This window comes from Podarcis erhardii (genome assembly GCF_964252035.2).
Source record: "Podarcis erhardii genome assembly, chromosome: 6".
Lineage (NCBI taxonomy): Eukaryota > Metazoa > Chordata > Lepidosauria > Squamata > Lacertidae > Podarcis > Podarcis erhardii.
This window is the reverse complement of record NC_138510.1, coordinates 97,409,033-97,434,587: the sequence shown is the minus strand read 5'-3', so window position 1 is coordinate 97,434,587 and position 25,555 is coordinate 97,409,033. Positions and strand designations below refer to the sequence as shown.

Sequence of the window (25,555 nt, the reverse complement as noted above, 5' to 3'; positions counted from 1 at the left end):
CAAAGGCATGCATGCCAAAAGTAAGCACCTATTTGTCTTTTGTTCTTGAATAAGAGCACAATATTGCCAACAAATGCATCTTGCACACGGTGAATAAAAATCAATGATTTTTTTTAAAAAAGGATTTTTTAAAATTTAAATCTGATTTTTTTTTTTTTAATTTAAACCAGATTTTTAAAATAAAATGCTTCTGGAGGAAAAATCTTTTTAAAGATAGTTTTCTATTTAAGTTACATTATAGTCCAAATTATTTCCATCAGGAAATAAGGATTTGTTTTAAGTTTTGCATGTGTGCTAAAACTCAGTCTAAATTGTTTTTTTAATTGTTTAACCACATCAGTTAACAAACATGTATACATATGCTATAATATTATTGTTTTAGTTAAATAATTTTTAAAAATTGTTATTAAGGAAATTATTATTTTTCTCCTCCCAATAAAATACAGCAGAAAAGTTGTTGAAATATAAACAATAATTTTATAATTACCTGTCTTTGTATTTTTAATATAACCAAAATCCGTAATTTTTTACAGAACTGTAAAAACTACTCTGAAAATTTATTATTCCAAAAATGAAACCTTCATCTGGTTGTAAATATTAAGATTATACCAGCAAGAATGAATCTTTCTGTTAAAAAATGATTAAAATCAAGTCTTACTCACTAGAAATTTAAATCAATTTGATTTATTTCAAATCGACCCTGATCTTGCACCTATCATTTCTGTTCAGGGAACCTACCAAGTTCATAAAAACCACCTGACTTTAGGAAGTCAGGCCTTCCTAAAATGAAGACTGCTTGTGATTGCCACTGCAGAAAGCCTAAATTGGGGTAGCTGTAAACCCCCAAATAGGCAGCCACGATCTCTCACTGGTTTACTTTGCAAGAACACTTCTATTCTGGGATGACTATGAGCTACAGGTATCATTACTGTTCATTGCTGTTGTCAGAAATATATATTTTCACCCTAAGAAATCAATTCAACTGTAAGATATACAAGATGACTTTTCAATAAATTGTGTATAACCATTGTTCAGCCTTAGACAGTTTGGGAAGATAAGGCCAACAAAAAATTAGATAGGAAGCTAATTACCCAATATATCACTACTTTGAAGACCAGAAAAATACAACAATAAAGTGTGTGTGGGGGGGGAGAATATAAAAGAATACAAAATCGGAAGTCTGTAGGCAACGGCAATATTGGTGCCAGCATCTTTTGTAACTTTTAACCACACTTGAAATTCCTAAATGTTATGAAAACAATATATAACAGAATCAGAGAAAAATAAATTATATTCCCACTGCGCGTGCGCGCGCGCGCGCGCTCTCTCTCTCTCTCTCTCTCTCTCTCTCTCACACACACACACACACACAGTTTCTCAAGTCCCTTACTGCAAAAAGACTGGGGATACAAGCACCCACCTCCAATCCTCGTGTCTGCTGGCTAATCTGATGGTTTAGCTGCTGCAGTTCAAGTCGAAGCTGCTGTTCCCTCTCAGATGAGGGCAAAGGCTTCCCATGGCCAGCCACGTCTGTCATAGACAATCTCTCCCTTTGATGACAGAGAATTTATTTGAAAAAGAAGCAAATGTTTCAGTTCTCTCTTTTCAAGGTGTTAGGAAAAACAAAAAACTTGTATAGTATGTTCACCTAAACACAGCAGGTTTGGATCCTCTTACCTGTCACTAGGGCGTCCCTGAGAAGAAGGTATGTTTTGATGGGGTGAATATGGCGAACCTCCCCATGCACTGTGTGTTTCATAAGGGCTGTAATCTACAAAGCAATTGGAAAGATCTATTAAAAAGTGCTGATTCAAATGACATATTAATGGCAGAGAAGATGAAGTTGCACAGGCAATGTATGTAATAGTAACTGATTTTTCTTTGCTTTTGTGAAAAAAATGTATGTTGAAGAAAGTCTGCAAAAATACTGACAGACCTGGGTCATATTTTCCTCTCCTTTTAAAACAGCCACCATAAAATGTTTTGTGGCTGGGATGGGAATGGAGGATAAGAACAAACAGCAGTTGAACAACACCACAGAGAATGTTGGAGACCTTTAAAATACCCATTCCAGCTTTCGAAAAAGAAAGACAGAACTGCAGAAGGAGCAAAAAAACTCATTACGTCTAGCCTGGGAAAGGACTGCTTACGTAGGCTAAAGGGGTATTGGAGAAATCTACCTACTAGGAAAGAATCATCTTCATGCTGACTTATGCATAACATTTAGAATTTGCTTGTATGTCACTAAAAGGCTCGCTCACAGGTTTGCCACAGTGAGTATGCTGAATAAGTGGCAGTGCAGCAGGGCCATGTGTCCACTTGGTGCAATGTATGTACCAAATGCCTCCATTTGCTTCTCTGCCCAAACTGCCCCTGTGTAACCTGAAATCACTGCACAAGGCAGAGCTCCCACCTACTTCATGCTGCATACAAGCACTGGGACTCAGGGAGGAACTTCAGGCACACTCAAGGCTTTATGTCAGCTCACTGAGAATTGTTAAAAAGCTTCTCCCTATGGCATTTCACAAACCCATTTTCGGATTTCTCAATTTTTCAGCTGTTTGCCACATGGCATACAGGCTTTAGTTGAAGAAGCACAGGTACAAACACCAACTAGCTGTGGAATGTCTCCCAAGGTTGTGGTGAAGGGAGGAAGCCCCTACAGGAAATTCTAAATTTGTGTGTCTATTAGCAACTCCTAATTCTACACTTTGGGACTGATGAAAATTTACTGTAGAAGAAAGCAGGCCTCCAAAGGGGTACGCTGCATACCTGAAATGTTGCCTGGCTTTGTAGATGCCCCTTGAACTGCCATGGCTTGCATGGGGCCAGGGTTCTGATACATCGTCTTAGATGTACGTGAGATGGCACCGAACCTGGATACCGTAGGCCGATCTCCAAATGGAATAAGATCATCATCACCAGTCTCTGCTGCTCTCCTCTGCAAATCCAACCGCTGGTCTCGCATCCCCTTGCTATCCACGTTCTGGAGGGTGAACCAAAAGGGTAGGGAATTATAAGCAAGATTCTCCATTTTGACTGACTCTTCTCAGTAAGAATAAAATTATCATTTCACAGAGAACTGGGGGTGGGGCATATGTGCAGAAAGACACTGTTCCAACAAATTTCTTTCAAAATATAGACACAGTTTAAAAAAAATTAACACCTTATAGGATTTCTCTTGGACCCTTTAATATTTTAATATTCTATAATATTTTATAATGTGACTGCCCAAACCACTACCAAAGACAAATTAAAACATGTATATACTGCTGTTCTGTTGAAAGGTTATACCGTTGGAGCCCACTATTCTCCTTCCTCCCAAAATGCAGCATCTCTCACACAGCTGAGGATCTCCAAGAGGAGCAGAACACAGGGCTACATCCAACCCCGTTCACCACTCCTGGTTAACCCCACCACCACCACACACGCCATTAAAAAATGGTGAAATGCTGCCCTCATTTTACTTGAGTGCAAATGGAGTGGCAGAAAGACAGGAAGGGGGGCGTTTTGGCTCAGCGCTAAACATGCACACACAGGTTGATGAAGGAGGCAAGGCTAGAGCAGTGGATCAGATAGAAATACAGCAAACAGCCTTCTCTGAGTAGATACTTTTTTCTCACACAAGTCTTTAATTCAAAACTAATTTTTCACAACACACAAACAGTTCTCGTGATACATGGTTCAGAACCATAACACTAATTTCTAGCTCCATTCAGACAACAACATAGTTTAGAAAAAGACTAACAATGATTTGAGTCTTCAAATGCTCAACCAACCAACCAACCAACCAACCAACCAACCAACCAACCAACCAACCAACCATACTTTAGAGATGCTTGTCTGGTATTATTTTCACTTCTCTTCACACTCAGCTTCCTAAGTTTACTCTCATTTCCATGGTGCCTCTAGCCCAGAAACTACAACCCATTCAAACAATGGTTGCAAATATGCTTCAGAGTTTGGTCTCCAATTCTGTACTCTTGGTCAACTGCAAACCAATGTCTGTCAATTTAGATATCGTGACAAACCATATGCAAGCCTTCTTCCCCATGGTTTTTAGAGTATGATATCTGATCTAAGCTCTGATAACTAGAAAAAGAGACCCAAAATTGCACTGCAACACCAACCTAGCAGTTCGAAAGCACGTCAAAGTGCAAGTAGATAAATAGGTACTGCTTCGGTGGGAAGGTAAACGGCGCTGCTCTGGTTTGCCAGAAGTGGCTTAGTCATGCTGGCCACATGACCCGGAAGCTGTACGCCGGCTCCCTTGGCCAATAAAGCGAGATGAGCACTGCAACCCCAGAGTTGGCCACGACTGGACCTAATGGTCAGGGGTCCCTTTACCTTTACCTTAAAGCCAACTTATTATAATCTGCCCTTCTGGTACAAGGTCCAATTTGAATAGCACCCTCTGGCACTGATCGTTTGGTCTTCTCTGCATGCTTACCCCCATCTCAACAAGCCCCACTGCTGCTGTGTCTTTGGGTTTTGCATCTTTGGTTCCAATGTAGGAGCCAATGGTTTCACATGACCAGGGAGAGTACTGGCTATAATCATTTCCTTTGTATTTGCCAGCTACCTTCAGATCTTCATCTATATACTGCAAAAAAACACAAAAAAACCAAAGTCCATCTTTGTAAGTGAAGGAGAAGAAAAACATTCAGTTATTGCAATAGTACTACAATTAAAATTTAAAAAAACCCTATGTGCCTCCACTAAACATCTGAATTGACTCCAAAATAGCACTTGAGACAAAGTGGTTTGAAAGTGTTCAGACACTTCCAGTCTGGCTATTGCATATGGTATTTCTTGCATAAATTTGCATAAAATGTAAATAAACGTGCCCAACACAGCAAGCCTAGTTAACACCATTCTAATATTTAACGAAAACATGAAAATTTGGCTGTTAATACAAAAAATGTTCAAATATAAAGAGTGCACTCAATGTGCCACTAAAATTGGGTGGCCATTCTAGTGGACTGGCTTATTTAGAAGTTAGCTCTAAAACAGGAAACTGAAGCTCTCATTACTATGTCTCTAGCCCAGCTCAGACATGCTGGTGGGCAAAGGAGAGAACGCCTTTCTTCCCCACACAATCTGACAAGACCCTCCTGCTTCCCAAGCTACTGAATCTCCACATGTGGCATAACATTTAAATAGGGTGCACATCTTTAAAATCCAGATCATGTGGACAATTCTTAGCATTCATCCGACATGCTGATCACACTGTTCTGGCCAATGTATGTACGCACTCTCTCTCCTACACATGGTTGGATACACTGAGATTCTGGCAGGACATGGTTCAAATGCACCTTTCTTCCTGCATATCAATTTACCGTATTTTTCGCTCTATTGGACGCACCGGACCATAGGACACACTGGACCATAGGAGGGGGAGAACAGGAAAAAAAATTTTTTTCTTGTTCTTCCCCTCTAAAACAAGGTGCCTGATAGACTCTGGAGGCTTTGGGTTCCTTTCGACCTGCTCTTTGGGGCTGGCGGGGGGAGAGCGCTGCTTTCCCCCACCGCCAGCCCCAAATACCAGGTCGGGGAACTGCGGGAAGGCGGCGCTCCGCCTCCCCGCTGTCCCTCGAGCTTGTGGGGCTGGTGGTGGGGAGAAGCGCTGCTTTCCCCCACTGCCAGCCTCCAAACCAGGTCGAGAAACAGTGGGAAGGCGACAACTCCCGCAGGCTCCCAAGGCTTGCGGATATCTGCCCGAAGCCCGGGGCGTGCTGTGCAGCGCTCCCCGGGCTGCAGGCTGCTATCCGCAAGCCTTCGGAGCGCTCCGAAGGCTTGCGGATAGCATCCTGAAGCCTGGAGAGTGAGAGGGGTCGGTGCGCACCGACCTCTCTCGCTCTCCAGGCTTCAGCGAAATCCTGCATTTGCTCCATAGGACGCACACACATTTCCCCTTCATTTTTGGAGGGGAAAAAGTGCGTCCTATAGAGCGAAAAATACGGTACATATATTGTTCATTACCAGGCATGTCCAAGGTCCGTTTCGGGGGCCTAATCTGGCCCGCCGGTTGGTTTAATCTGGCTTCTATGATAGTTTATTTCCTGAGGGTAAAAGGTAAAATCCCTGGAAAAAGTCAACAACTTTGGTTGGCCCTCACACATGTTCACTTCATCAAATCTGGCCCTCTTTCAACAGCTATATTTTAAAAACATGTTCACCTCATCAGTATGTAAAGAGTGAGGCAGAGTTGGTGATGGTGCAAAAGGAGGTGGGGAGATGACCTTCCTTTCCTCTAGCTGGGCCATGATCTCCTTTCGTCGTCGGTGCAAATCATCTAGACTGGGATGAGGCTGAGGGGGAGGCCGGCTATAAGGCTCCTGAAGACAGAATATCATTTTGAAAAATAATACTTAAAGCGTTTAAAATTTAAGACACAATCAAGTATCCATTCTACAAGTGAATCTAAAGCTGAAGCCTACAATCCACAATTGTTAGATTTACATCAATGACAAAGCGCGGAGGGGGTGTATTTTTGTCCAAATTTGAAGACTAGAATCCTTTATATTTGAGCAACATGCTCCAAAGGAGAAAGCAACTCAGTAATACAAACTGGTGAAACATCAAACCATTGTTTATGAAAGTGGCTTGTTTCAACAACTGGTAGTTAAGAAGAACCACAGTCTAAAGGTTGAGACAGCACACTAAATTGTGATTTATCTAAAACACAAGTGGAAGTTTCCAATTTTTTTGCAGCTGTGCTAGAAGAAGGGTGGGGAAAGCAATCTATGGTTCATTCTCATACTGCTAAGTCATAGCTTAGTGTGAACACAGCCATTAAAGTTCAGAAGAAAACAACGAAGACACTGAAAACTGTTAACATACTAATTTTAGCATGCACAAAGTGCTATGTAATAGATATATAGGTATTTCTTAAGTATATTTATATGAATAAAGTTATTTACAAGTTTCAAACTGCTTAGTGTATCCATTAATTAGACATGGGCAGTTTTCCACAGTGGAAATTATTGTGCAGAAAATGTTCTGGTCCACTGCTCCTAATAACTGCAGCTTTCATTTGAAAATACAGTGGTACCTCGGGTTAAGTACTTAATTCATTCCGGAGGTCCGTACTTAACCTGAAACTTTTCTTAACCTGAAGCACCACTTTAGCTAATGGGGCCTCCCGCTGCCACCGCACCGCCAGAGCACAATTTCTGTTCTTATCCTGAAGCAAAGTTCTTAACCTGAGGTACTATTTCTGGGTTAGCGGAGTCTGTAACCTGAAGCGTATGTTACCCCGAGGTACCACTGTATGCAACTTTTTAGCTCTTGTGGTTGCAAAGATACCCATCTAAATAAAAGAGCAATGTTTCCTGAAAACTCAAAAGCCATGTGAGTTGTCAAATAATATTTCCATACAAATCAAAATCCAGCTCCTATAGAAGAACAGAATCATTCTGCTCCTCCAAATCTCTGGAGTTGACCATAATAGCCTCTGCAATTCACTCCAGAAGAGGACAGTATTCCCCCTTGATTCTCTGCAGAAATTCAGTTCCAAGACAGAGACTGTACTCTGCACCGTGTGCGGCAAAGTCTCCAACAATGTGTAAGTAAAAAAAGTCTCAGCCCTCAAACTGGAGATCTTTGGATGAGGATGTGCTAGAACCCCACTTTGTATGCCTCAAGACCTCAGAGTCAGGCTGGAAGAACATATCTTGTTCTTCCAACAAAAACACCTGTGTTTCTGGAGTCTAAGCTGCCAGGAAGGAGCAAGTCTTTGGTCACTGTAGAAGTATCTGTGCTTCCAATGGAAGCTATGGTTCTGGTCCAGAATTTTTTGAGTGAGAATACACTGCAAATTTTATCTCCCATTTTCAGCAACTGAGGGCAAGCCCTCCCTGTCTGTATGTCCCACATGGTTAGCAGAGGCAAAAAGAAATGATAAAAAAATAAATTTATTTTTAATTATAAAGGTTGCAAATTTTACCTTTTGTTATTGTAGAATCTTAAGTTTCTTTGATGTACATTTTTATTTATTTAAATGAAACATATGGGCCTGATCTAGATGAAAATCCCTACTTGGTCATGAATTTACTCAGTGGCCCTAATCAAGCCCAACTTGCTACTTCTCCCTTGTGTAAAATGGGATTTCATAGAGCTGCTGCAAGAATGAAGACTGTATAGCATTTCATAGACTAAAATGCCAAGCTCCCCCCCCCAAAAAACAGACAGACAGACAAACAAACAAACAAGAAGTGACATATAGAACTCGTACCCTGTGATATGAAGGTCTGATTTGACTCAGATGTGGACCAACTGGATAGTAGCCTTCCATCTGTGGATATCTGTCTCTTGTTTCAGGTACATATGGTGACACAGCTGGTGGAGGAATTTCGATGGGCACAGGGCTTCCTCTGATGATTTCTTCCCTCTGGTACGGCTGGGGAGGGGGGTACATGCGCCGGCTGTCATAATGTGGAGGGTACATGGGTTGTCCCATAGGAGGATATTGTTGGGGCTGCGCACTGTACTGAGAATTCACCATGCGGTCCTGGAGGTATGGTGGGTAATGTTCTAAATAAGGAGGGCCTGGTTCAGGAACAGACGGTGGAGGTCGGACAAATCGAGACATACACTGCGAAGGCTGAGCTGCAGGATAATACACACCTAAATACACAAAATGAAATTTTGGAAAGGTGCTTTAAGGCAATTCACTCTTTCAACTACTTCAGAGAACGGAAGTGGCAATAATTTGTCACTTTAAATCTCCTTTTCACATTATGTTTGAAGATGTTAATCCACTTTTACCAAGTTATAGCTGTTTGGAAAGAGCTTGGAAACACTTTTCATTACAACAATAGATCATCACTTGTCTTTAATTTTTGGCCAATGGTGTTTTATATATTACCATATATTATATATATTATATATTACCATGAGGAAAACATGTGGAAGCCTCTCAAGGAGCCGCTATAACTATGGGCCAATCCAGAGAGGTGTCTCTGAAAGAGTCCTCTCAGCAGTGATGCTAACAGACAATTGCTCATCTACTCACCCTGCTTGGGAGTGTGTGGCTCCCTTAGACACTAGCAGGAGCAGGAGTCACTGTTAAGACCCTGTCCTAAGAAGCCAGATGATGACAAGGGGGTTGCACAGGCAATAATGGCAACAATGGTGAGAGGGCTAGAATGGAATATATCCTTTTCTAAAAACATTGGCAATATTTTGTGTTGAGATCCCGCAGGAAAAAGGGAAAAAGGGATTGGTGAAGTTGTTTTTTGCCACATGCACATAGGAAAACAGCTTCAAAAGGATTAGATTGTCATGAAAACTAGTGGGATGAGATAAAAGAACCCGGAGAAGGTGAGCAACTTTGTATCATAGGATTGTCACCTTTCACTATGTTTTCAAGAAATGGGTTAATTCTTGGGAGTGGTACCTATTTCTAAATATATGGCTGACACGCAAAGAAACTTGTGAACTACCATCTGCAAGTGTGAATGCTTCCAGTTGGTGGCAGCAGTTTTCAACTCTGAAAGTTGCTACATCTAGCAGCTCTCTTCTGGCTTGATGAAATAAAATAAGGCACCGTATTTTTCGCTCTACAAGACGCACCCGACCGTAAGACACACCTAGTTTATAGAGGAGGAAAACAAGAAAAAAAAAATTCTGAATCAAATGTTGAAGAGGCTTCGCGCAGCTATCCCCGAGGCCAGAACAGCAAGAAGGATTGCTGCGCAGCAATCCCTCTTGCTGTTCTGGCTTCAGGGATAGCTGTGCAGCCTGCATTCGCTCCATAAGACGCACACACATTTCCCCTTACTTTTTAGCAGGGAAAAGGTGCCTCTTATAGAGCGAAAAATACGGTACTTTCATTTCCCTATCTGCAAAAATTGTGAAATTCGCTTAAAATTTGTAAAAACATAACTTACTTGGTCTTCTTAAATGGCGAAGTGGTTGTTCTTATACACTAGATCTTAGCCAGAAGGCCAAGTAGTGATGGGTTGTTGGGATTATAAAGAGGGCTGGTCATCCCTTGCAATTCTGAATGTGTGAACCTCAACAACCTAGGATCGCTTACAAATGTGGATCACTTACAAATGTGGATTCATGATAATTTCAGTTTTAGTTTAACAAAAAGAAGGTATCTAGCTCTCCTAGTTACAAAGCATCCACTGAAAAATGTGTAGGTCAGGGCTTACTTACAGGTAAGTGGGGCCAGGATTGTAGTCTAATATATCACAGTATCTAGCACCCCACCCTTCATCTAGGGCAAATAAATAAATAATATGCAAACCTTTGCCCCAGGCCCAAATTTTACCCAGGTGGCATTGTTACCTGATTGGTAAGGTGGAGATTCAAATGGTGGACCTGCTCCCCGAGGATCTGGGTAAAACACATCTGTTTGTGGAGCTGGATACAACTGGGAGCCTCGTGGCACCATTTGGAGTTGCTTCCCAACAGATATTGGAGGCAGGTCTGCAGGTCCTCGGGGGGCCACTGGGTGAGAGTTCACTGGTAAGGCAGATAGAGAACTCTTGGGAACGGATTCCAGCCTAAAAGAGATCCATCACAACATTAGAGCAGCTACAAACCTGGGATGAATCCCACCGAATATTGCTGCTTTGGAGCCTACATTGATTTGTACATTGTCTTCTCAGCAACCAAGCATATGCAAGAGGTAGCAGAAGATGGAAGGTGGAAGCATCACCACTGCCAGCTGATATTAAGTGAGTCCAGCTAAGGTTCCAGCAGCTGCGGCAATCCAGCTTAGAGAAACCTAAAGAGAGGCCTGCTGGATTAGACAAAAGACCCACTTAGTCAAGAAACCTGTTCGTATCAGGTGCCCATGGAAAGCAAGCACTCTCCCCCCCTTGTGATTCCCAGTAGCTGGTATTCATTGGCATGCTGCATCCAATAGAAGAGACTATGCACAGCCATCATGGCTAGTAGTCATGGTTAGCTTTGTCCTGCATGAATTTGCCTGAATCCCTTTCAGAGCCAACCAAGTTTCTACATCTTGTGAGAGCAAATGCCATAGTTTAACTATGCGCTTTGAATGGAAGTACTACCACCTATATTTGAATGTGTGTATGATGGTAATGCAGATACAGATGCGACCTGAATGCAAAAGTCATGTCTATGCACATGTGGACTGCATTCTCTAGATTGGGCAGTTTATATGAACACCATAAAAAGGTCAACGTACAAGTCAGGAGGTGACCCAGGGGCACTGCTGCTAAGATGGTCAATTTTCCCGGGCTTCAAGGCTGAATCATAACTGGAGTCGGTTCCACGAGAGATAAGTTGTGTAACTGCGCTGCCTGTTGAAACAATCCCATTTGGCAAGGCAGAGGGTTTTCTGTTGGGCAAGTCCATACTCCCTTCGTCTGAGAGGATAGCTGCTGCCGATAGGCCCACTTCATTCAGCTGGCCTAAGGAGGCACTCAGGGGTCTTCGAGGGACCAGACGTTTGTTCATCTTACGAAATCTTCAGGAGAAACATGTGAGGAATTATAGAAGAAGGATGAGTTACAGCTCATGCTGAACAGTTATTTCTCTTTTCCTACTCAAATGCTAGAGCGCAAACTTTAATTCAGGCACGACTACTGCAGCTGGAACGCCTGCTATGCCAAACCTTATTGGTGCAATGAAGTTAGCACACATTAGGCACTATGCAGCAAACACGGCTGCTTCCTGCTTTATACTCAGTTGCTGGGATAGTGAATACGTAACTCGTATTTTCACTCAGTCCTGTCCTCTGTAACAGCCTGTAGCACATAAATCTTACTGTCTGTCTTTCTCTAAATCAAGGCATAATTTCAGTTTGGCAGTAAAACCCACACACTAGTATGGCAACAGCAGACTATCTAGGGGCATATTGGACAAGATACTAGAAAGTTAGGAAGACAGGACTTACCCCTGCAGAAGCCTTGTTAATTGGTATAAATATATTGACTAGCTCAAGAATTTAATTCTTTCACCACCATTTTATTTTAACTTTGTAGATTGCCATGTCCAGCCCAACCCCCATACAGATGATCTGAAACATTTATACCTTCAGCCCTAATCAATTATCCATTCTAAATTGGATACTCTCCAGCTCTGTTTGCACAATCTGATAAGTTCACAATCAGAAATAGAATAAGTCATGGAATCTTACTTTTCTAGTTCTTCCTGCGAGTGTGCAAAGGTGCAGCTGGCCCCACGGGGGCAACCTCCTCTCTGCTTCATGTCTCGGCACATATATGTCTTATATTTGCTGTGTTGAGGAGGCTAGATCAAATGGGAAAAATAAGGAAACTGAAACCAAAATTCTCAAAGTCTACAATTATTCTGAAAACAATGCTCCAAAATAAATCCAGAATAAAAATAAAATAAAATAAAAACTGTGTAGATAGATCTCCAGAAAGAAAGCTTTGTTAGAGAACTGATAGAAGTGGGATTCACTATTAAGGTTGCAATCCTAAACAAATATGCCAGTGAACTCTGGCATATGCAACTTATTTCCAAGTAAGCATGCACTGGGTTGTGCTGCATGTGCTGTGATAGCAGATTTAATCAATGGAATCCACCCACCTCTTTATTCCACCCACCTCTTTATTAATCCACCCACCTCTTTATTCAACACCCAGTGTTAGAAATTGAGATACGAAAGCTAGGAGCTAAATGGCACCTTAAACCTAGGTTGTGGGCACAACAACGGAATGTCTAGGCATGCTTTTTTATAACAAGAATACAAAGCTGAAAATGAATGAACTGCAGCTAAAATATTATGTTCACTTTTCACATGGTCTAGTCCTTCCCCTGCCCACCCCCCTAATATTCTCAAGAGGGTCTCTTCTCCAGTCTTCAGAGAGTACCTAGAAGTGGGGAAGCGGAAAAAGGTCCTCCTTTCCTTCCACTCTGCAGTTTCCATCTGAAATCTTAGGTGCAGTATTGTGCCCAGAGATCAGAAACTTGCTCACACTAACGAAATTCCCTGTCGCAAAATGCGCCTGGGGCAATGGGAGTTTCGAACACTGTCAACACCTTGACAATATTAGGTATGGAACCATTAGTAGATAATCCTTTTCCCAATGATGTAGCAATTCCAGGGTTGGAATTCCAATAAAGAGTTCCATTTTTGGGTTGCTTTTCTGTCATAAATTCTACTGTTTTAATGTGGATCTCATTTTTTTCTCCATTCATGGTGCAAAAGTTGCAAAGTACTACACAAACGCAAAAGCACTGCTAAATATTTCAGTGGTTTTAAAAAAAAAAATTCACATCTAACCTGCCTGGTATGTTCTCCTTCTACATCCCCATCAGCTATATGATTCAGTCACAATATCAAACCTCTCCGGAGGTGAAAAACAGTTTATAGGTTTTTTTAAAAAAATAAATTAACTATTATATTATTAATTATTAATATTTATATACTGCCCTATACACACAGGTCTTAGGGTGGTTCACAGAAGTAAAAACTATGGCTACTGCAACCCAGTGGGGCACTGTATGCATGAAGGGAGAAGGAAGTGCAAGAGTCTCCACATTATGGTATCAACACTCCAACTATGATTCGGAAGTTATTCCTAAAAGCAGGCTTGTGACACACATGCAAGCTCTTTGTTTTGACTTGCATTCTCTCAGCTTTATGTCTATGAAATATTACTCATACACAAATTATCATAGAAATTAAAGACAAGTAACACAAAAGAAGTATTACACAGTAGTGAGCTATACTGTACATAGCATAAGAGAAAACACAAGCTTCTTTTCCCAATAAATTAGAAAAAGCCTAATTACCTATAACATTTATTTAATACTTGCTACCTCTCTCAAATTTTAATGTAATTAATGGCCATCATTCCTCTACTATTCTGCATTCTAGGTATGCTTAGAACTTTTTTTTAAAAAAGAAAACACTTTCCAATGAGTAGCTTTGATTTTCTTTCTACAATTAAAAAGCTTAATGAAAATCTTCAAACTGCAATTTCCGATGTTTCCCTTAAATCACGTTAAAAAATAGTTGCTGGGCACTCATAATCTGTGAAACCCACAGAATATGTAGTTCTTCCTCCCACCTTAATAATTGGACAAAACGATCAATATGCACAAAATGTTATGACATCTTCTGGATTTTGGGATCCCAACTAGGATCAAACAAATCTAATTTGGATATGCCTGAGGATGTGGGCTATATGCCTAGCAGGATTTCTAGTCTTGGTACAGCTGACCTCCGTGCTATTATCACACTCTGATTTTAAAATGCCTCTGTTTCAGAAGAGCTTTGTCATGCAGCAAGGGGAGGTAAGTCCAAAGTTGCCCAGGGTACACAGAACTAATTGCATGGTTCTTTGGTTCTATGTCCGAATGAGTTATGATTTATGAGAGTTCAAATGCTCTGGAATGGCTATGAATATTTCAGATGTCACAGTTCCATGTTTCTTGCTGGATTCCACTATTTACACATTTCCACTGCTTTGATAGATATGGGTTCCAGAACACCTTATAGCAAAGTACATTAGACTTTCATTCAGTACCCTTTCAGTTAATGTGGCCACATGAAGAATTTTCAGACATGCAGGCAGCACAGATAATAGTTAGAAATGCTGTCCCAAACAGTAGTACTAATATGTAATATTTGGATGCTTTAAATGGCAAAAAGAGCTAAGTTCATTTGGCAAGGCAAGAAACCAAGTATTGCATTTAAAATATTAACAGATACTAAAGAAAAAGGTAGATTCTCACTTCCAAATCTTTTTCTTTATTTTTTTTCTTACAATGTTAGGTTAGGAAGAATAGGGGGAAAGAGGGGGCTCACTTCCAAATTTAAAATTTTATTATGATCCAGCATGTTTGACATGGATAAAGGAATGGATAATATTGAAAAAAATACTAGATTGCTGGATCTGGAAGGATATGGTAGACGATACGGGTGATATGCATATTCTCCATAAGAAGAAGTTTAATTTGAAGGGCTATATGTCTTCAAGTACTATATAAAAATCTACTTGAAAGAAAAGCACCACTGTGGTTATCCCCTATAGAAGCTTGTGCCCAAAAACAAATAAACATGAAGAAGAATTGGGGGACTTATAGAGAATATTAAGTTATACTGAAAGTGGGTATAAACTTGAAAAACTGGAAGAAATTCAAGACTTGGTATTGGCTTGGTTTCAGTACCAAATAAACAAGCTATTTAAGAAGAATGTGTTAAATGGTTTTAAGGAACAAAGATCTGATCTCAAACTGGGGTTGCTTGAGAGTAATGAAAGACTGATTTCTAAAATGTATAAAATGTTATTAGAATGGGATATTAAAGATGATACAATGGACTTAGGTCACAATAGTGATACGGCTTCCTATGGGAAAAGGATATGAAATTCACTCCTTGTTATACACTAAGAGAAAACTATTATTATGTACAGGTAATATTTAACACCAAATAAACTGGCCAAGATGTATAAAAATGTGTCAAGTAAATGCTGGAAATGCAAAGAGACATAAGGCTCATTCTTCCATATGTGGTGGACATGTAAAAAAAAAAAAAGCTAAAGCCTTTTGGGAAATTATATAATGAAATGAAGAAAATGTTTAAATGGGCTATTCCCAAAAGACCAGAAGCTTTTCTTATAGGGATAATAGTGACAGATGTTCCAAAGAAGATGACCAAATTATTTATGTATGTGACAACAGCTGCTAGAATATTATATGCACAGAAATGGAAAGAAGAGAAGGTTTCAACAAAGGAGGATTGACTTTGGATAGTAATGCACTATACAAAAATGTCAATAATGGACAGAAAAAATAAAGAGATTAAAATGATGAGCTTTTAATAGAAGAATGGAGGCCGTTCATAGACTATTTGAAAAAAGCATCATAGTCAAATGGAATCACAGGCAGGATTCGAGATATAAAGCAGTGGAAGAAAAATTATAAAATAAATGAAATAGAGGATTTTTTTATGACAGATAAAGATATAATGAAGTAAAAAGGGTTTGAGAGCAAAAACTCATGGAACAATGCGATTTGATATGGTCAATGTGAAAATGCTGCATGTTGCTGAACACATTTATTTTTTCTGTACTGCTATGATCTGTGGTCAAATTCTGCCAGTACTTCAAAAACCTGCAAAACTTCCACCCAGAAACCAAAATGTGTGTCACAGACAATGATGGCTATCTGTCCTCAGCCTCATGTGTGCAATGTATCCCCAATGTGACTCATATAATCTTTGCTGATTTTGCTGGAGGTGGCAGGGAAGGACTAGACCACCAACACCCCAATTTTTACAAAAGCTTCGCTTTCCCTAGAGTACTTCCTTCTGAGAACTCCGGGCATGAAATTAAAACATTCTTCTATTTTGTTGCTCCAATAGAGACGAGTGGATATTGGCAACTGATTCACCTTTTTTATTTTACATATACTAGGGGAAGCATTTCCTTTTCTTCTTTTTTGATTTGGCAAGGTCTACTATGACAAAGTGTGCCTTCAGACTACAAGAAGTGCCACACAATACAGTACCTGCTGCTGGTCTGCTCCTTTCTTGCTGTGATTTTGGATGTAATCAACCAGCCCGTGTACCACAGTCCGCACAGCGACAAGTCCATTCTCAAGCTGCTCCCAGGTGGGTGGTGGGGCATCTACAGTGTTTATAAGAACAAATTAATTTATCTCTGGAAAATGAGAAATCCTGTAGAAACAGGGTCTGAATCATAGCAAGCATCAAAAAATTTAAAACATGCACAATTTTAGTTCTGAAGGAAGAATAAATCTGACAGGCAAGACTAAGGAAATGTCTATGGAAATTCAACACTGATTTGCCAGATTTAGGGAGCAGCAGCAGCAGCAGCAGCAAACATTTCCTGCCTGTCAGTAAGGAATAAAGTTATTCAAATAGGAATGCTTGAGAGCATTTGAACCCTCAGAGAGACACCCCCCAGAAAAAATATTGTAATTGTGGGAAATATGGCAGGAGATTAGAGGTAATCAAGGAAAAGCAGCAAGGTCTGAGAGAGCCCAAGAGAGTCATTTCTAGTGAAAGGACTGTCTCATTAACATGTGTTTCCTTTTGCTAAAATATGGCAATATAACCTTACTACAACAATGATAAGCAGAGAAACATACACAGACATGTCCTCCACAGAAAGGGCTGGGCAGGATTTAGCAAGACCTCATGAATTCATAGAAAAATAATCCTGACCCATTCAGAATTTTTCAGGTCACAAGGCCTTTTCCTATGATCATGAAGGTCTGTGGGACCTTATGGAGTAGCCACTGTTGCCACAAAACCAACAAAGTCATAGGATACCTTAAAGGCAAACAACTTTATTGTGGCATATGTTTTTGTGGGCAAGCCAATCAGCATATGTATGTGACTTACTCCCAGCTAATGTCCCTTGTTTATGAATAAACAGAACAAGATCAGTAGTGTGAATGCACACCTGTAGCAGGAATACCTGGGGTCAAATGTGACCCCTCCAGGCTTTTGGAACCCTCCCTATGCTGTTCCCCTCACCTTCTTTATTCTGTGCACTCTTCAAGTGCTTTCCCCAGGCTGGAGTCTGTCACTGAACTTTGGTGCCTCTTGCTTGCCAGGAAAGGGAGATGTGTTATGTATATATACATGTAACACACAACCTTTGCACAGAAGGAATGTAGCCTGCTATACAAAAGGGTGATCTATTCATCCACTGACTTTCACCCCTGACCTTGTCCATCACTGGGATGCAGCCCCTGGAAGGTTTTCCACAAGGGAATATAGCCCTCAGGTTGAAAATGGTCTCCACTCCTTTTGTCTCAACTCACAGGGATGTTTTTATGCCTTAGAACTCCCAAATGCTGAGATTGCCACAACTCTGAGAAGTCTAGGCACATGGTGGGCAGAAGGTAGATTTGTACTATATAACTAAAGGTGCTCCATCCCTGGATGAACATTTTGCATTTGGTTCTGCACCAGCCACAATTTTGCACCCTGCTTTGGTTCATGGGTCTTAGTGTTCTAGTAAAAAATAAACTAGCCTGAAGTCTGTCTGCCATTAGAATATAAAGTAGACTAGAGCATTTCAAGAGAAACAGCCTTTTTTGTTAATAAGGAAGCAAGAGAGTACTCTGTTCACTTGTGCTTCTCACACTGACACGTATCGCTTTGACTGAAAGATACGCAAAGCCTCTTCTGCTGAAGTGAACATGAACATGAATATAAACCACTTTTTTAATAGTTACCTGGGCTGGGATCAATATTTGCAAGGAGTTCTAGATGGGGTCGAAGCCGGTTCAGATTGGCTGGGTCACCAGTCCTCTGGAGAGCGATAGTTAGTTCCTGAACACTCTGTGCAAAAGAGGCTGGGGTCTGCAACTTAAATATATACGTACATAATTAGAACTGCTTTCTGTACTCCTAGAGACCATCTTCAGTAAATCAAACCTAAAAGATACATTTTTAAATTTCTTGTCTCACCAGCACTCAAGATGTGTGCCTTGATGTGAAACCATTTTTTCAACAGAGATGCATTTACTCTAGAATTCAAGATTTCTTGCCATTCCTAGTGGTCAGTCACAGCTTAGGCCCTCTCCAGTAATACAGCCTGCATGTTCATTAATTGTATATACCAATATACAATGCATCAAGGCTCAGCGATATTAAATCCTGTTTAAGAGGACAGTTCTTACAGAAGTGAAAATGGAACTGGCAACCCCATCACAGCTCCACAAAGCACAGCACATTCCTGAGACAATCTCCCAGCTACTTTTCTGCTTCACGCTCACGAGGAAGGCTTGGGCTTGTCCTTGACATTGAGAGTACCTGAGAAGCACGGTATGCCATAGGAGACTCTTGATAGCAAGTGGGACATGGGAAGAAGAACCGAGGAGCCCCACTTACAACTAATATCAGCAATAAAAACATAGTAGAAAATTAAAGGAAGTGGAATGATTTGAAGAGAACGTACCTTGTCAATAATTGACTGCATGTGGGATTTGTGGGACTGGTCTCCATAAAGCAATGAAGACCACTGATCTGGGGCAATGCGCAAACCAGCCTCCATAGCAATTTGCACAATCTGGGAATCGTGTTCTCGTCTCAGAGCTTCATAGGTTCGGAACTCCTCCTTTAACTGCATCAGGGAGGAATCCTCATCTCGTTTAGTCACCTGGAAGAAAAAAAATCCATCTGGATTAAGTAAGGTGACAATACCCAACTTAACCAAATAAGGGAACAGTTTCTCAGTTCAGTTCCCTGGCCCAAAAGTATTAGCTGCTTATAAAGATTTATGAAAGGAAGTACTATTGCTCAAGAATAATTCTTGGGGTCCCCTCTCCGATGATCAGATGAAAAGCTGAGACAATTGTGTATTAAATAATACACAAATTCTTAATAGATTTAGCAACAAAATAAAATATCTATGTAGAAAGATTAGATTACCATTACTAAAACGAGCCTAGATTCTCTATGAGGTGGGATTCCTCTCCCTCTCCAAAGGCACAGAACATTCTTCAGAGCAGTTGTGAAGCCTAGGATTCTATGAGTGATTCACTGTAACTAAAGGTGAGTAGTTGTTCAAGGAGTGTTAATTCTTTCCAAGGAGAACTCTTTTCTGTGTCTCTTTAAAGCAAAAACTTGACAAAGTGCAGCTGGAACAAAGAACTATTCAGTTTCTTTTCTTCGGAGAAGGTAGCAGTGCTCGGTTGCCTCCAAAACTAAAGGGATATTGGATTTTCTCATGAAATGCAGTACATGAAATTGCAGAATGAAAGCCAAGAAAGAGAAGAGTGGAAGGGGAAATAGGTGTTCTTACTAAAAGCACATTTACTATGCCTTTGACTTGACCAACACACTCTGGCTCATATTACCGTATTTTTCCATGTGCAAGACTAGGTTTTTCCCCTTAAAAATAATGTCAAAACTTTGGGAGCATCTTATACATGGATACATCTCCCCCCATTTTCTTAAATCGGAAACCCCCAAAATAGGCCCCCTATGTCTTATACATGGGGGTGTCTTAGACTGAAAAATACAGTAAATTGTTATGCCAACTACTGCAGGCAACAATTTCCACACTGTCCTTGGGACACAGATGATTGATGTAGGGTGGGCAGAGGAAGTTCAGAAGGGGGCAGGTTGAGAAGCTTTGAGAAACTCTGTGCTTAAGTGACTAGAAATAGAAGATTAGAGTTACTAAAGGAGACAATTCGAGTGTTCTGATTTTAATGAAGAGTGCTGTACCATAAGAAACCAAGCTCTGTACTTTTAACTTTGCTTTTGATCAAATGAATCTGCTTTATACTGTACCATGGGCTTCTCTAGTTCAACACCTTTTGGCAGCAGTGGAGTGGAGTGTATCATGAAGCCTAATGGCTGCTTTAAGAACAAGGCTTCAATAACCAGAGGGCAAATATTGTAAAGGGTGACTGTAAAGCTAATGCTGCAAGGACTGAGAGGACCTAAAAGTAACTGGCCAAAAAAGATATCAGGCTGAATTTAAAGCAGGCTATTCAGACCTATCATATGAGGCAGCAGAGACATGGTGTGGGCAGGGATCCAATCTCAAAAGAGTGCAAAATTGACTAATGTCATTGACGAAACTGAGGATTCCGATGTGTACCTGGATAAGATCAGATCGGCATTGGCATCCAACAAGTCAGTGGTGCTGCAGACCCTAGAAGCTAAACTTGATTATCTAGTCAAACAGTGGACATTTCTAAAAGAGCAAATCAAGTACTCAGTAGGGCTGCGCAATATCTGGTTTTAAACATTGTGATGTATCAGCAGCTAAATACCACAATTATACTGATATATCACAATGTCTGGAATGTATCTTGGCTGCTTCTCTCCCACCACCACCACCTTAGGGAGGAAGCAGCAGCTGAGATACATCGCCTAGCCCTCCTGAACAAGGCCCGATACCACTCTGGTTCATGTCAGGCAGAGGGGCATTGGGGCTTTGTTAAACTGCTCAGCTGGGGGACTCAGGCTCACGCAAGTCAGAGGGGCTCCTCAAAGGGACAGGAAGGAATGTAGATGGAGCTTGAGAAGGCACTCGCCCTGAACCTTCTCTGGCTCTGCCTGCCTGTGCCTTTGCTGTCTGCAGGCAAGCTGAGCTGATGCGATGTATTGGCAGCTCAAATTGTGATCTGAAGATCATACAGTACTGGTTTCAGAGCTCTAGTGCTCAGTTAAGTCTGAGCTCATCAGTCTGAAGTACAACTCCTGCAAATGGCATTGGAAGTTTTAGAATGAAAGTGAGAAGACCAATCTAATGAAGTTCGGCAAAATTTCCTCATATTAGGGGTCTTGGAAAAGGTGGTGAGAACATGCCTGCTTTTCCTGTGACCTAGTTTAACAGCTTAATTTCAGACTCTTCTCTATCTCTGACATGGAAAGAACCTCTTCAAGGCAGTGTCTGAAATTCCCTGGGCACCAGGCACATTTTGCTACTGGGGTGGGTCCAATTATAACCACTTCTGGGCACCAGGTAGCGACTGACATCTCCATCGAGTCAACTGACTCGTGTGTGGCAAAAGATGTGCGTGTTGTCCTTCTACACTGCTGCACGAATCATGGACATCTTAGTCCTCCATCATCACATCAAGGAAAGTAAGTGCAGGGCTGAGTACAAATAAACTCGACACTACAGCAACCTTTCCACAGGCCTCCCAAATGGAGCTCACAGACCACAGTTCTTGCGTACTGGGACAAGTGAATCACTGTAAGAGCAAACTCCAATCAAGCAATGTAGTTGAGATAATAGAATCATAGAACTGGAAGGGACCCCGAGGGTCATCATGTCCAACCCCCTGGCAAATACACATTCTGTTGTGGTGATGGTAACTCAGGTTTAAGGGGCCTTTGGGTGCCTAGCTTATATATCTGAGTTTCTAAAAGTGGATCTTGAGCCTGATGTCCCAGGCGAATGATCAGCCAGGAGATATTCTGGTGCATTTTGAGTACTACATGATTAAAGATTCTGTTTCTAAAGCTCTTTGTAATATTCAAACTGGCTCCTTAATGTGTAGGTTTTTCTGAATACAGGTTATTCTATCTGCACTCTTTCTGCACCAATAATAACAACTCAGTATCTACTTCAAAATCCCTGAAACCACAACCCAAACAGCTTGCTCTGTACCTTGAAACAGGAGGCTCTGTATAGAAGCTGGACAACATGCCCAATGCTGGTTTTAGAAGCCTGAGGAAATCGTGGCTCCAACCTCTGTACCACAAAGAGAACCAAGACTTTCCGAGACAAAGCAGATCCATCTTCCAAAGCCAAAAGAACTAACTTGAGAGCTTCCTCTTGCATTGCTGAAAAATAAAGAGTAGCATGACAGAATGCCAGGTATCAAGAGCAATTTCAGATATATACTGCTTATTCTATTTTGTTTAGGCCTTACATAACTTAAAGGTAAAGGTACCTCTGACCATTAGGTCCAGTCGTGGACGACTCTGGGGTTGCGGCGCTCATCTCGCTCTATAGGCCAAGGGAGCTGGCGTTTGTCTGCAGACAGCTTCCGGGTCATGTGGCCAGCATGACTAAGCCGCTTCTGGTGAACCAGAGCAGCGCACAGAAACGCTGTTTACCTTCCCACTGGAGTGGTACCTATTTATCTACTTGCACTTGACATGCTTTCGAACTGCTAGGTGGGCAGGAGCTGGGACCAAACAATGGGAGCTCACCCCATCGCGGGGATTCGAACCGCCAACCTTCTGATTGACAAGCCCTAGGTTCTGTGGTTTAGACCACAGCACCACCCTCGTCCCTTACATAACTTACACCAGGCTTAATGACTGCATTAGAGTTTCTACAAACCTCAGTGTTATGGTCAAGCTGTGAAATGTGGCACCCACTATACAAACAAGCAGCTTGAGTAGAATCCCGACAATATACAGTTTCACTTAAAAGAAAATATATATCTCTATCACATGGTTTTAGAAATGTCAATAATCCAGTGTACAGGCAGGTCTACTGTTGAAAATACTGAGAACCCCAATGCATTTTTTGATGTACCCAAATCAAAAGATATTACAGTATTATAACTTACAGTCTGATATTATGAAGGCTGGCAGGAACTTTGTGCAGGTTGTATGGAAAATAATGTTGAAATATATCTAAATTAACGGTTTGTTTTCATACTCCGCATCTAAGCTCAAACTGAATCTGTCTTCTCATTATTTCGACAATTTAACAGTTCTGTACTCAGCTGCTGCGCTGTGCTGATTAAGCATGATGAGACTGCTAGGCACCTAGACCACATGGTCCCAGAGTGGATTTGGTTTAAATCAAATAGATTTAAATCACGATTTAAATCACTAGTCAGTAAGGCTTGATTTAAATCATTTTCTTACAGAAAGACTCATTCTTGCTGGTGGTATAAGGTTTCATTTTTGGAATAATAAATTTTCAGAGTAGTTTTTACAGTTATATCAAAAATTACTGATTTGGTTATAGTATTAGAAATACATAGAGAGATAATTATGAAATTATTGTGAGGTTTAATAAGTTAACTGTTTATATTTTGACAACTTTTCTGCTGTACTTTTTTTAGAGGGGAAGGAGGAAGAGAGATACACTTGGTAGGCCTGGGCTGGAAAAGGCTTGCAGAAAGAGCAGGCCGAGGAGACACAGGCTGGTGGAAAGCTGGAAAAGGGGAACCAAGGACTGGAGCGGAGAACCTCAGGGATTCCTGCTGCAGGCAGGACTGAAGTTCCAGGTAGAGACTTTATTGTTTGGAGAATGTCAGGCGAGCCCTGGGAAGAAGGGCCTGGAAGCAGGGAACTCTTATTAATTGACTGGCAAGCACTTCAAGGTCTCGCCAAGGACTTACAGATCCCAGTTACTATTTCCACCACCACACCACCCCTTTGGATTTGCTTCTACATTCAGGTTCCTATTCTGTACAGTTAAGTGTTAGTGCAGTTGCTGGAACCCAGTGGGATTGGGAAGAGGTTGCCAGCCCTGAAGTGCCTTCAGCACTTGCCTCAAGTCTGAGTTGCACAGGCATGCAACTGACTTGCACAATTGTTACACAAAGATCCTAAGACTCTTGGAGTATTTTGCTCACAAGGTTGCGCTTTCATCTTTACTGCTTCACACTTAGCTACTTCTGGAGATCTATTCCACTCCAAACAATCTATTCATTGAACCTCTTGGAACTTAGCATTTAAGAGGTAAGGGGTTGATTCTGTGTATATAAATTTGCAAAGAAACAATGGGATTAAGGTTTTTTCCTCAACTCTGTATGTTTATTTTATAACATTTTTCCTGTGAAGAAAAGGCATGTTATCTCTGCAGACACAAATTCACACTTTCTAGAACTGCAAAAACAAGCATCTGTAATATTTTCTTGTTAGAAAAAACTGCCCCAAATAATCTTACAGAAATCTCTGGAAGCGCATGACAATGTGAATGGATTAATGGAATTCATTTACCAAAATATTTACACATTGCCTATAAAGCCTCGTGCTACATAATCAAAAACAAATCCTTATTTCCTGATGAATAGCCTTTGGACTATAATGTAACTTAAATAGAAAACTATCTTTAGAAAGATTTTTCCTCCAAAAGCATATAAAAAAATCCAATTTTAATTTAAAATATCATTGATTTTTATCCACCCTGCATGGTCCTAATCTAGTAACGAAGATTAATAGAACTGTAGAATTGGAAGGGGCCACAAGAGTCATCTAGTCCAGCCCCCTGCAATGCACAAATCTTTTGCCCAATGCAGGACTTGAACCCATGACCCTAAGATAAAGGGTCTCATGCTCTACCAACTGAGCTATCCCATGTCAGAAGTATTCACTTGAAATATATATTTTTCATGCGAGTGGGTACTCTAGCAGTTAAGAAAAAGCCGACAACTATGTGTGTATCCCAGTGCACATGACAAACAGCCATCCTACCGAAGCTGAACAGGTCTGGGTTTGGCCAATGCCTGAGAGAGTCTACCTGGCAACCCATGTATGCTGTCTTGGTTTACAGGATGAAAAACAGGATATAAATATAACAAAAGCAATAAATTCATACGTTGAGATTATCAGAAGTCCTTCTCTGCCCCCTCAGAAAGGAAGATTTTGTCATTTGCAATAAAGAACAGGGTGTTTTCAGTAGTCTTCCCTGAGCTGTGGAATGACCTTCTATGAAAAGCATGATGGTGCTCTCACCTGGCCTTTAAGCAATTGCATAAAGCCCAGTCACATACTGAAGTCTACCAGTTATCTAAAAATTGGCAGGGTAGTTGTAGATGTTTTTATTATTGCTGCTCAGTGATGTGTTAATATTGAGACTATAAGATATCTTGAACCTGGCGAAAGTCAATATATAAATATTTTAAATAATACATGGAAATTTCCAGGGTTTCCATTTCATGCATCCCACTTCTCTGAATCCATTATCTATGAAGTTCAAACTGTCAGCACTATAAGGAACAGATATTTAGGGCAATATCAAATATTAATCAGAATCAAACTTACAGTAGACCCATAGAAATCAATGGACTTTTCCTTATTGATCAGTTCAACTAAGTAGTATTTTAGTCATTGAAATTTGTAAGTAACCAAATTCACTAATTCCCTTAATTTTTGTTACTATACCAAATGCCATGGCTTGAGTGA

At 40.8% G+C, this 25,555-nt stretch overlaps 1 protein-coding gene and 1 long non-coding RNA gene across 7 annotated transcripts in view; both read right to left on the bottom strand.

Annotated features, from left to right (window-relative positions):
- The window catches only part of LOC309343556, a 151,548-nt gene that overhangs the window by 37,201 nt on the left and 88,792 nt on the right, over nt 1-25,555 (bottom strand). The window lies entirely within an intron of this gene.
- The window catches only part of RC3H1 (ring finger and CCCH-type domains 1), a 68,206-nt gene that overhangs the window by 13,445 nt on the left and 29,206 nt on the right, over nt 1-25,555 (bottom strand). For all 6 annotated transcript variants that reach the window (XM_081865124.1, XM_081865125.1, XM_081865126.1 and 3 more), the window contains exons 5-17: nt 22,071-22,246; nt 18,897-19,097; nt 18,172-18,304; nt 16,471-16,589; nt 12,125-12,237; nt 11,171-11,452; nt 10,300-10,517; nt 8,237-8,628; nt 6,180-6,338; nt 4,451-4,603; nt 2,773-2,986; nt 1,678-1,771; nt 1,421-1,550 (exon numbers count right to left, since the gene is read on the bottom strand). In XM_081865124.1, coding sequence (XP_081721250.1) covers nt 1,421-1,550; nt 1,678-1,771; nt 2,773-2,986; nt 4,451-4,603; nt 6,180-6,338; nt 8,237-8,628; nt 10,300-10,517; nt 11,171-11,452; nt 12,125-12,237; nt 16,471-16,589; nt 18,172-18,304; nt 18,897-19,097; nt 22,071-22,246 — 2,384 coding nt within the window. The remainder of the gene's footprint in view (nt 1-1,420; nt 1,551-1,677; nt 1,772-2,772; nt 2,987-4,450; nt 4,604-6,179; nt 6,339-8,236; nt 8,629-10,299; nt 10,518-11,170; nt 11,453-12,124; nt 12,238-16,470; nt 16,590-18,171; nt 18,305-18,896; nt 19,098-22,070; nt 22,247-25,555) is intronic.